General features: G+C 42.7%; 1 protein-coding gene and 1 long non-coding RNA gene across 2 annotated transcripts in view; both read right to left on the bottom strand.

The window, feature by feature from the left end:
- LOC311005308 overlaps positions 1 to 12,316 on the bottom strand; it is a 457,476-nt gene that overhangs the window by 54,353 nt on the left and 390,807 nt on the right. The window lies entirely within an intron of this gene.
- The window catches only part of LOC311004756 (long-chain fatty acid transport protein 2), a gene marked incomplete at its 5' end in the record, with an annotated part of 28,382 nt that overhangs the window by 10,530 nt on the left and 5,536 nt on the right, over positions 1 to 12,316 (bottom strand). The window contains 2 exons of the mRNA XM_083996925.1: positions 820 to 1,014; positions 5,544 to 5,668. Of these exons, the coding sequence (XP_083853051.1) occupies positions 820 to 1,014; positions 5,544 to 5,668 (320 nt within the window). The remainder of the gene's footprint in view (positions 1 to 819; positions 1,015 to 5,543; positions 5,669 to 12,316) is intronic.

Genomic DNA, 12,316 nt, shown 5'->3' with positions numbered 1-12,316 from the left:
CCGAACAGAAGAACAATAGATAGAAGACAAATATTCTTGGTAAGATGAAGAGTTTTTTGCAGTGCAGACTTGTTTCTCACAGTTTTCAGTCACACTTCCTGCTCCTCCGGCTCAAGCAGCAGCTGTTCCCTGTCCGACCACGAGAGGCCGATGGAAGCTCAGAGAACGACCAGAGGGTGAGTCGGGGTCACTATACACACTGTGATGAGTCAAGCCAGTGAACAGAAACACTCAGGCTTGTTTTGTTTTTGTTTTGCTTGAAAATCAGTGACAGAAAGGAATACTGTTATTAATACAGTAAAAAAAAAAAAAAAAAGGGAAATTTTCTTATCAGCCAAAGGGGGGCCCAGCAGAGAAAGTTTGGGAACCACTGGGTTACTGAGTTTTATTAATGTTTACATCAGGCTGAGTTCAACAAATCAGTTTATGCTACTGTGATTTAAGTAGCCTAGTTAAATACTACAGTAATCATCATAGTGTATTGGCAGGAAAGACCATTTAATCTGTATGTATCAAATATCGATTCATGAATTAATCGATAATTTGCATCCCTAGTCTGTTGGTCTTGGTTAAGTACCACCCTGAAAAAAAAACAATGTTTTGTTGCTTAAGATTATGTATTCAGTCATTCAATGGTATACTAAAATCCATATGAAAAAAAAATGCTTCTCACTGTTCTCAGGTCAAATATTTATATGCGATTAAAATGCGATTAATTGCGACTAATTAATTACAAAGCCTCTAATTAATTAGATTAATTTTTTTAATCGAGTCCCGGCCCTAGTGTTTTTTTTTGTCTTAAGATGATCTCATTCTCACCCGGTGGAAGAAGTTGACGCGTCCAATGGCTCCGATTTTTCCCGCATAGTTGAGAAATCCCACGTTTCCCTCGGTGGAGGCGTAAAACTCTCGGACCTGAATGTTCCCGAAGCGACGGAGGAACTCTCTCCACACGTCGGCTCTGACGCCGTTACCGATCGCCAGCCGCACTTTGTGCTCTCTGTCGTTTTCTCTCTGCATCGTTTGACATGGAAAAGATAAAAAAAAGAAGCACATTTTTAAAGAATGACAGAGATAAATAAATGAAGAGCACGGCTTCTACTCACATCAGAATATAGAAACTCATACTAACACTACATTGCAAAAACTTCTAGTCAAAACAAATCTAATTCTACTTAAAATAAGACACATCACATTAAAAAGTAGCTTGTTTTTAGACACTTTTTACTTCTTTCAAGCAGATTTTCACTTGAAATAAGTAGAAAAATCTGATAGTGGAGCAAGTTTTTCTTTCTTATTACAAGCACAAAAAACTTGCTTTCACTGGCAGATTTTTCTACTTAAACAAGTGAAAATTAGGGGTTGCACGACTTCAGATTTTTTAAAGTCGACTCTAATGTTATGAAAGTCGAGTCGACGTCGACTAGTCGCTGATGACGTCATTCATATTTTTCCCATCATAACTATAATCACCGGAGGAGGGAAATGCTTTGCAACAATCTGTATTCACTGACAGACGCTCACGCACAGAAATTAGTCCATAGAACAGCAGCTTTATAAACAACAAGCTGTAAATCAGTTTGTTTTTTTGTAACATACAAGTGCAAAAGAAAATACTGTAGCTACTGTTCATTAAACATTATGGAGGAAAACGACACACAGGCCTCGTCACCATCAGTCCTGCTCACTCACACGTTTTTTCTGGATGGTTGTTGCTGTTGTTGGTTGTTGTTGTTGTGCGCGACGTAAAGCTGTCGATATGAGCGGAGTTTTTTTTTTTTTTTTTTTTTAATTGCCGGCAGCCCGGACACACTGCCCGCGGAAGCGCTGCCTCACAGGCGCTTGGCTGGTGTCAGGCAGCAGCTTCTCCTGCTCTCTCCACGCCGGTCAAACATCGACCCGTCTGTAGGCTACAGGTCTGTCTCTAGCGCTGTATGGATGTGTCTTGTGTGCAGACGCAACTGACAAATATTTATAGACGGACAGCAAACTTAATCATCATTTATTTTATTTTGAAAATTGACCGGATTCTCTCGCCTTTTCTGTGCCCGACTTCCTGTCTGGTACGCGCTCGTTCTATCCAGCTTGACGGCGCTCGTATTTTTTTCATTCAGCGCACTCAGTTGTTGTTTCAAGCCGCTCCTCTCTTGTACTGTCACGTGATCAGTGACTAGTCGACGTCAAGCTGAAAACGTCATTGTGGAGCAGTAAAGTCGACTAGTCGATTAGTCGACTAGTCTGTGCAACCCCTAGTGAAAATGATCTAAAAACAAGTTGATTTTTAGGTGATGAGCCTTATTTTAAGTGGAAAGAGATTAGTTTTGACTAGAAATTAGACATTTTGACAAGAAATAAGACACAGTTATCATATACATACATACATACATACATACATACATACATACATACATACAGTGTCATCATGCAAAAGTTTGTCCCCCCCGTCTGGTTCTAAATGTGTGTTAATGTGTTTAACAGTTCATCAAGAGGAAGATGAAATTATCTCCAAAAGACATAAAGTTAAACATGAAACACTCTTTTTTATCAATATTTAAATCAATATCAGTGAATTATTTGAGTTGTTCACAGTTTCAGAGTGAAAAAGGGAAACAAAGCAGCAGCAGCAAAAGAATCTCTTAGTCCGTCAATGTTTGTGTGAGTGAATGTGTCACATTGAGTATCTTAAATGCATTGTAATTAGTGTGATGTCAAATTATGTATGTTTGTTTGTTTTTATTATGTATAAAACATATTTGTGGCTCAATAATTGCATAAACAACATTGTGAACATACAGAATACTCAGTCTGGAGAATGCCACTTCACAAGCCCATACTGTATATTCACTATATGTTATCTTACACTGCAAAAACTCAAAATCTGTCCAAGAATATTTGTCCTTTTTCTTGTCAAAATGTCTCATTTCTAGTCAAAACTAATCTCTTTCCACTTAAACTAAGACTCATCACCTAAAAATTAACTTGTTTTTAGATCATTTTCACTTGTTTCAAACTAATTTTCACTTGACACACTTTTTGTGCTTGTAATAAGAAAGAAAAACTTAGTAAAAAAGTGTCTAAAAACATGCTACTTTTTATGTAATGTTTCTTATTTTAAAGGGACAACGAGGAGTTTCTATTTGGTTATAAAAAAGTCTCACGTTAATGTGGATGAATCTCCGCTACCCACACTTGTTAATGGGCCCATTTTCGATAAATATATCGTTCTGTCTCTATCGTTATTTTGTTATTATTAGTGGTGGTGGAAATGCTGGTCGAGCCGACCAGCGTTTTTTACTTTCGGTTTCGCAACGAATCATGAGAATAACGCAGCTGAATCGCCGTTTATGGTCGGAACTACGACGGTATGTGAACCTCTTTGAACCTCTGACTTTAATTCTTGATGAATGAAAACATGAGTCCGTCTTGCGCCGGTCAAAAGAATTTTACGGTGCGCGCGGAGGCTCATAAATATAGTGTGAAAACGCTTCGCTTTTCCAAAACTCCTCGTTGTCCCTTTAAGTAGAAAGAGATTTGTTTTTTTTAACTAGAAATGACATTTTGACAAATATTGAGACAAATATTCTTGGTAAGATATTTGAGTTTTTGTAGTGTAATCAGCATCAGACACATCTCTGACGACGTAGTACGAGTCGACTGATCCCTGTTTATGTGAAACCTTCACATTACAAACTATTTCCCTCCGACTCTCTGTGTCTGTAGAAACAACACCAACTCAGCGTATCGTAGCTACGCTGCTAACGTCATTTACTACAGGAATGACGGTGAACCTGGAGGTTTTACAGTTTACACTAGAACAGGGAGAGTAACTGGCCAAGTTACTTGATATGGTCTTCCTGAGTAAAGGCCAGCATCTATTCCTAGAGGAGACCAGATACAGAGCAGCAGCTCGTCACGCGGTAACGCGACACCGAGCTTCATGTGATGCAACCGGACACTGTCAATGGCCATACATGTAGACGAGATGTTTACAGTTCCCCTCAACTCAGCACAGACGTGCGTCTTCAAACACGGATATCTAAAAGTATGCGGTCGTTATACATATCCTTCAATCTTGAAATATTTGTTATAGCAGTAAAAAAAAAAATTCCAAAATGTCCGACGTGTATCGATAAAGTTTCCTGCCGTTCGAACCCCTGCAGATAATGACGCAAAAGGGCTGGAACATGATAGTTGAGATTTAACATTTTCTATTTTGGTAAGCCAGCTGTGCTGCTCTGCAGGAATGTACAGGAGATAAGTGTGTGTGTGTGTGTGTGTGTGTGTGTGTGTGTGTGTGTGTGTGTGTGTGTGTGTGTGTGTGTGTGTGTGTGTGTGTGTGTGTGTGTGTGTGTGTGTGTGTGTGTGTGTGTGTGTGTGTGTGTGTGCAGCTGTCTGCAACACTGTGAACACACACACACACAACGTGCCAAAGATCCGGTCTGCAGCCTGTTTCAACTGGATTATGGCAAACCAATTACTACTAGATAAAGGTTAATAAACGAGGCTGTCGACGCATTAGAGAAATATTTTCAACCCTGAGGCAACGTGGACGAAACAGATCAGTTTCATTTTATTATCTTTCAGTTAGAGTGTGGTTTAATTCTGTCCTAAATCTGCTCTCTGTCACATTAACCTGCTGACACTCTGGCCCTGGTTTAGGTTTCAGTAACTGTGACTCGGTGGAGACGCTGCTGCAGAGGCGTCTTCACAAAATCAAGACAAAGACCAGAAATAAATAAAAGTTATTAAAGCCCCTGTACGGACTTTTCATTTAGTGTTGATTTAGTTGATTTTGGCGGCCCCTGTGGACGAAAGCGGCGGAATGGAGACTGCATTTCCCACTGTCATGAAGACGGCACATGTACACTGCAAAAACTCAAAATCTTTCCAAGAATATTTGTCTTATTTCTTGTCAAAATGTCTCATTTCTAGTCCAAACTAATCTCTTTCCACTTAAAATAAGACTCATCACCTAAAATTTAACTTGTTTTTACATCATTTTCACTTCTTTCAAACAAATTTTCACTTGAAATAAGTAGAAAAATCTGCCAGTGAAAGCAAGTTTTTTGTGCTTGTAATAAGAAAGAAAAACTTGCTCCACTATCAGATTTTTCTACTTATTTCAAGTGAAAATCTGCTTGAAAGAAGTAAAAACTGGCTGAAAACAAGCTACTTTTTAATGTGATGAGTCTTATTTTAAGTAGAATGAGATTTGTTTTGACTAGAAATAAGACAAATATTCTTGGTAAGATATTTGAGTTTTTGCAGTGTAGATTTGTTTTGGAAACGTCGGAAAGAAGACGGGACTTTTCCGTGTCCAGTTAAAAGCTCCGTACAGGGGCTTTAAAACAAAAGGATCTGCAACTTAAAGGAGAATTCCGGTCATTTTTGACCCCTAAATCATTGTCCTGATGTCAAAAATGACCAGAATTCTCCTTTAATAAAGGTTATAAAATATTGTCATCAGTCTTCAGAGTTCCTTTATCTGTAAAACTGAGACTAAACACTGTTTGGTGTTTTATTTTGGAGGCGCTGAGCTTCACCTGCGGGGAGCTGCACAGGTAACGCATCACCTCTCCGATGTACTGGATCACCGTCACATTGTGTCTCCTGCAGTCGTCCCAAAACTGAGACGCAGAAAACTTCCTCTTCAGAATAATAGTTGACCCTTCAAAATAAGAGAAACAAACAAACAAACAAACAAACAAACAAAAACACACATAAATAATGTGACTGTGACCCAAACAGAGAGAGCTGATCCAGATTCACTTTTCATGTTCACAATTTATAATATTCTGTCTTTATCTGTTGTTGTATATACTTTTGTACATCACATTTTATTTTATTTGCCATTGCTATTTTATTATGTATAGTTTGTTCTTTATATTTTACTATTCTATTATGTATAGTTTATATTCTTATTCTTTATATTCTTATACTATATGTTGTTATCGTCCCTGTGTGTCTGTGTAATGCTGCTGCTGCTGCAGCACTGTAATTTCCCAGCTTGGGATCAATAAAGTCTATCTATCTATCTATCTATCTATCTATCTATCTATCTATACAAACAGCTGACAGACATTTTAATTATCACCTATTGACCAGTAAATTTCAGATGTTTGCAAAGTTAAATATTCCAATTTATTTCTCCACTGTTCTTTGTGTTGGACTTGAATACCTCCAAGTAAACATGTCAATCTGCCATTTAGCTGCAGGTCTGTGTAATCTGTGTGTGCGACATATTAGAGCAGTGTGAACTTTGGCCTATTTGGAGAAAAGCATTTAGAGAGTGGAGGTAATCTGGTTTTGTCTGACCCGGCTCTGTTCAGATTACTGCTTCACTCTGACAAAAGACTCTTTCTCTTTGGTTTCCCCGGGGCAGCGAGGAGGAGGAGGAGGAGGAAGGAGGAGGAGGAGGAAGGAGGAGGGACGTGCCTCATGACGGTTGAGGATCAGGTTCTTCTGTCAGGAACCACAGGAAGTTAATCAACATGCACAGAGCAGCAGGTTCAATCAGAGCAGCTTCATTATCATCAACACGTCACACAGTCAGATAAATCAATCATGTCTCTATAAAAAGAATAACTAGGAAGAGAAAAAGAGACAATTCAAGTGAGGGACGGCTAATGCTAAGCTAACATGATCAATGTGATCAATACCATGTGAATCATGTGATATTGACAAACAAACTCAGCTTATTGTCAAACACACTAACAGGAAGCTGTCTGCACAACTTTACTTCTACAGTGAATAAGAAGAAAGGTCCCTCTCTTTATCGTGACTGGTCCGTGACCGGCCCCTCACTTTATCGTGACCGGTCCCTCTCTTTATCGTGTCCCAGACCGGTCCCTCGCTTTATCGTGACCGGTCCCTCGCTTTATCGTGACTGGTCCTTCGCTTTATCGTGACTGGTCCATGACTGGTCCTTCGCTTTATCGTGACTGGTCCTTCACTTTATCGTGACTGGTCCCTTGCTTTATCATGACTGGTCCGTGACTGGTCCTTCGCTTTATCGTGACTGGTCCTTCGCTTTATCGTGACTGGCCGTGACTGGTCCTTCGCTTTATCGTGACTGGTCCCTCGCTTTATCGTGACTGGTCCGTGACTGGTCCTTCGCTTTATCGTGACTGGTCCCTCTCTTTATCGTGACTGGCCCGTGACTGGTCCTTCGCTTTATCGTGACTGGTCCCTCGCTTTATCGTGACTGGTCCCTCGCTTTATCGTGACTGGCCCGTGACTGGTCCTTCGCTTTATCGTGACTGGTCCCTCGCTTTATCGTGACTGGTCCCTCGCTTTATCATGACTGGTCCCTCTCTTTATCGTGACTGGTCCTTCGCTTTATCGTGACTGGTCCTTCCCTTATCGTGACCGTTCCTTCGCTTTATCGTGACCGGTCCCTCACTTTATCGTGACTGGTCCCTTGCTTTATCATGACTGGTCCGTGACTGGTCCTTCGCTTTATTGTGACTGGTCCTTCGCTTTATCGTGACTGGCCGTGACTGGTCCTTCGCTTTATCGTGACTGGTCCCTCGCTTTATCGTGACTGGTCCGTGACTGGTCCTTCGCTTTATCGTGACTGGTCCCTCTCTTTATCGTGACTGGCCCGTGACTGGTCCTTCGCTTTATCGTGACTGGTCCCTCGCTTTATCGTGACAGGTCCCTCGCTTTATCGTGACTGGCCCATGACTGGTCCTTCGCTTTATCGTGACTAGTCCATCGCTTTATCGTGACTGGTCCCTCTCTTTATCGTGACTGGCGCGTGACTGGTCCTTCGCTTTATCGTGACTGGTCCCTCGCTTTATCATGACTGGTCCCTCGCTTTATCGTGACTGGTCCTTCGCTTTATCGTGACTGGTCCTTCCCTTATCGTGACCGTTCCTTCGCTTTATTGTGACTGGTTCCTCGCTTTATCGTGACCGGTCCCGCACTTTATCGTGACTGGTCCTTCGCTTTATCGTGACCGGTCCCTCACTTTATCGTGACTGGTTCCTCGCTTTATCGTGACTGGTTCCTCGCTTTATCGTGACTGGTCCTTCGCTTTATCGTGACTGGTCCCTCGCTTTATCGTGACTGGTCCCTCTCTTTATCGTGACTGGTCCTTCGCTTTATCGTGACTGGTCCTTCGCTTTATCGTGACTGGTCCCTCGCTTTATCGTGACTGGTCCTTCGCTTTATCGTGACTGGTCCCTCGCTTTATCGTGACTGGTCCTTCGCTTTATCGTGACTGGCCCGTGACTGGTCCCTCGCTTTATCGTGACTGGTCCGTGACTGGTCCTTCGCTTTATCGTGACTAGTCCCTCGCTTTATCGTGACTGGCCCGTGACTGGTCCCTCGCTTTATCGTGACTGGTCCGTGACTGGTCCATCGCTTTATCGTGACTGGTCCCTCGCTTTATCGTGACTGGTCCGTGACTGGTCCTTCGCTTTATCGTGACCGGTCCCTCGCTTTATCGTGACTGGTTCCTCGCTTTATCGTGACTGGTCCTTCGCTTTATCGTGACTGGTCCCTCGCTTTATCGTGACTGGTCCCTCTCTTTATCGTGACTGGTCCTTCGCTTTATCGTGACTGGTCCTTCGCTTTATCGTGACTGGTCCCTCGCTTTATCGTGACTGGTCCTTCGCTTTATCGTGACTGGTCCCTCGCTTTATCGTGACTGGTCCTTCGCTTTATCGTGACTGGCCCGTGACTGGTCCCTCGCTTTATCGTGACTGGTCCGTGACTGGTCCTTCGCTTTATCGTGACTAGTCCCTCGCTTTATCGTGACTGGCCCGTGACTGGTCCCTCGCTTTATCGTGACTGGTCCGTGACTGGTCCATCGCTTTATCGTGACTGGTCCCTCGCTTTATCGTGACTGGTCCGTGACTGGTCCTTCGCTTTATCGTGACCGGTCCCTCACTTTATCGTGACTGGTCCCTCTCTTTATCGTGACCAGTCCCTCACTTTATCGTGACAGGTCCCTCGCTTTATCGTGACTGGTCCCTCGCTTTATCGTGACAGGTCCCTCGCTTTATCGTGACTGGTCCGTCACTTTATCGTGACTGGTCCGTCACTTTACTGTGTCCCCAGAAACACTTCCTGTTGTGTCAGGAGTTTTTGCAGCACCTTTGTGTATTTGCAGGTGTTTTCTTAAAGGATCCATCACCTGGTATTTATATTGGTTTTAGGTGTTGAAAGGGTCTTAAATGCACATTTTTGAGAGATAATATGCAACATTCACCTTAATTTATCCCTATTTGTGTAGCCAATTTTGCTCTCACAAGAAGAACACGCAATCTTGTTTTACAGATTGTCATTGAAAAAAAAAATTCCATGCATTTACCGCGACTACTGAAACCATGGAAACGTAAATATAAAATTCCACCGGAAGAGCAAAGGGCTTACGTTTTTGACGTTCAGAAAAAGGTGGATATATAAATAAATAAAATGTAATGCAGGCTGATCGGTTCATTGTAAAACATGTATTTATTGATGTAAATGTGGTGATTTCTCTACATACAGAGCCCCCAGGCAGCGCCACTCCTCTGTCCAGTACACACAGGAAGCTTCACTTTTCATTCAAACAAACTGCCACAAATTGTTAGATTTCATCGATGAGACCAGCATTTATATCCTAAAAAGAAGTTAAAGGTGTACAGAAATGGCCGTTTGTCCTGTTTGTCGCGCCGAGTTGTCACGAGCTGCAACACGAGTTTACCCGAGTGAGGAAAACGAATTTGATTGGTCGTTATCGAGCGGGCGGGATATTCAAAGCTTGGGGCGAGACCGAGCTCCGTGTGTGTGTGCGTGTCTCAGACGTTGAATGACGGATTACGGATCCAATATCAGTGGCTGGTGAATCGTGTACAGGCTGACGTATAATCCGTGCGCCTGCATTATCCAATGCGAAAAAAAAAATACACACTTTCATCCCGGATTTACTCAAAAATAGAATTTTGCACAAAGTTTGGCCTACAACGTCTGAAAGATGAGTTATCACATTAATTTTATCACCCAAAGTGGGCTCAAATTCAATTTTCTTTTCTGTACACCTTTAACCAGCCGATGGTAAACCTCTAAAAGCCTGCGGGTAAGTTAATTAACGAACGTTTTGTCCGCCGCGGTGTCGACGTAGTTCTGGCCGGCCGAGCACGTCAGCAGACCGGCTGCTGCCTCTGTGATGTCGAGGATGTTGCTCCACAGGTGGAGCTTCACTCTCTCCGAAAAACATCAGAGCGAACTTCTAAACAGCCGTTATTTGGATCTAAACGGTTACTTTCTCGCATCAAAAAATATTAAAACTTATTATTACACGGCTCTATTGAATCCTGCTCTCTGATTGGTCCAGCGCTGCGTTCTGCAGTCTGTTATTTCTGTATAACGGACCGTCGTCATGTATAACAGACCGTTGCCAGGGACGCCGCTCTGATCAGCGCAGCACAGAAAAGAGAAATTATGCAGGATATTTACCTTGTGTTTCATTTTTACCGTAATTAAACAGCGTCGAACTAATAGTGATGTTAGATAAATGATTTGTAACCTGTTACAAGTAGAGTGGAGGCTCCTTCACATCGCTGCTGGAAACCAAACCTGCTGATCAGAGCCTCTGACCCGGTGTCAGCTCTCCTCTCCTCTCGTCTCGGTGGCACCGCGGCTCCGCGACACAAACGCACCCCGTAAACAGTAAAGTTAATCTCTTGTTTATGACCAGGGTTTCCCGCAGCGCTTTCCTGTTACAACAAAGAGCTGCCGCCTAAACTAACGTCTTAAAAAAATTAAAATGTAGCGATATTCCCCGCCGCAGCGACCCCCCCCCCCCCGTCGGACGAGCGCCTTCATTCATCTCCGCATCTTTGTTCTCACACACATACACACCACAGAGAAGCGCGCATGCATAACAGCAGCGCGCGTGGTGAAAGCGAAACTTAATACGGTGCGCCAAACTTCCCCCCCCCCCCCCCCCGCCAACAGGACAGACACCACCTTAACTAACACAATTTCTGGGGGAAACACTAATGACAGATACGACTACACACAATACACACATCTTAACACGTGTATGGTAATCCATCGATCCACTGATTGATTATCAAAGGCTTCAAATGCACGAACGGGAGGAGGCTCGGCAAAACAGCGGAAGTGACCGGTCTTGCAGATTCGCTAAATGCAATTTTAAATCGATGAAAGTCGTATTTTGGTCAACATTATGTTTCAAATTAATTATTTCACTCGTAAACCGTGTAATAAGCGGGATAATGTACAGTTGGTCGGTTGTTATGGAGAAATAAACCCCTTCATGTTGAATGAAACCATACAACCTGTCGGGGTTTATTTCTCCATAACAACCTCCGAACTATACATTATCCCTTACATAAAGTGACGTAATAACAGCGCTACAGCAGGAAATAAAACAGCTTTCCGCCTGTTTCACAGCTACCACTACTGCTAGGGGTAGTCCCCCCCCCCTCCTCTGCTCCTCGGCTTCTCGGTGACGTCAACGAGTCGCGTTTTTTTCCTCTCCTGGTGAATTCAAGGGGGAGGAGGCTAGAGTGAAGTTATTTGCCCGGAAAACATGTCAGCTATTGTCAGTGACAGAGAAGGAAAAAAAGTGATTTTCAGGTGATGGATCCTTTAAGCTGCAGTGCTTTGAGCCCTCAGGGCCACCGTACCAATCCTTCACATTCCATGTAATAATAAAACCTGTCTTCACTTGTTCTGTGGGTTCACTGCACTCAGATACACAGTGACAATAACACCAACACCAACAACAGCCTCCTGTTCTGTGATCCTACCTTTAGAATGAGGAGATGTATGTGTTTTCAATGTGTCGGCCTTTGTGTTTACCTGTGTCTTTCTATGTCTTGGGCCTTTTCTGTATTGCACTGTGTTGTGTATTCTTTGGCATCTGTATTTTATTGGGTTTTGTATTGTGAGTGTCGGGACAACAGATGGAAATTAGCCTGAGAGCTAAATCTGGTACAACCATCTTTTCATTGTTTTTCTTTCAATTGACTAATGGTAATGTACACTGTCCTGTTTCAATATACTAAACTAACTAACTAACAAACAACAACAACAACCACTGTACACGATGAACAAATCCTGATTAAATCAATAAAACAAACTCTTTCCAGGTGTCTAAACTAGGGATGGGCATTTCGAATAATTTTCTAACCGAGTATCCTAACCATGTTGTACCCGGGTAACCGAATACATAAATGCTCTTTCTCCGTCAGACAGTCCGCAGTACTGACACACAGCGTCGTCAGACTAAATATCAGGTGGATAATAAGAGTAGAGATGGAGTTTAAGATGCACATATGGGGCAGATGTGCATCTT

Source organism: Trachurus trachurus (genome assembly GCF_905171665.1).
Source record: "Trachurus trachurus genome assembly, chromosome: 3".
Lineage (NCBI taxonomy): Eukaryota > Metazoa > Chordata > Actinopteri > Carangiformes > Carangidae > Trachurus > Trachurus trachurus.
Note: the sequence above shows the minus strand (reverse complement) of the source record. Positions and strands in the feature narration are given on the sequence as shown.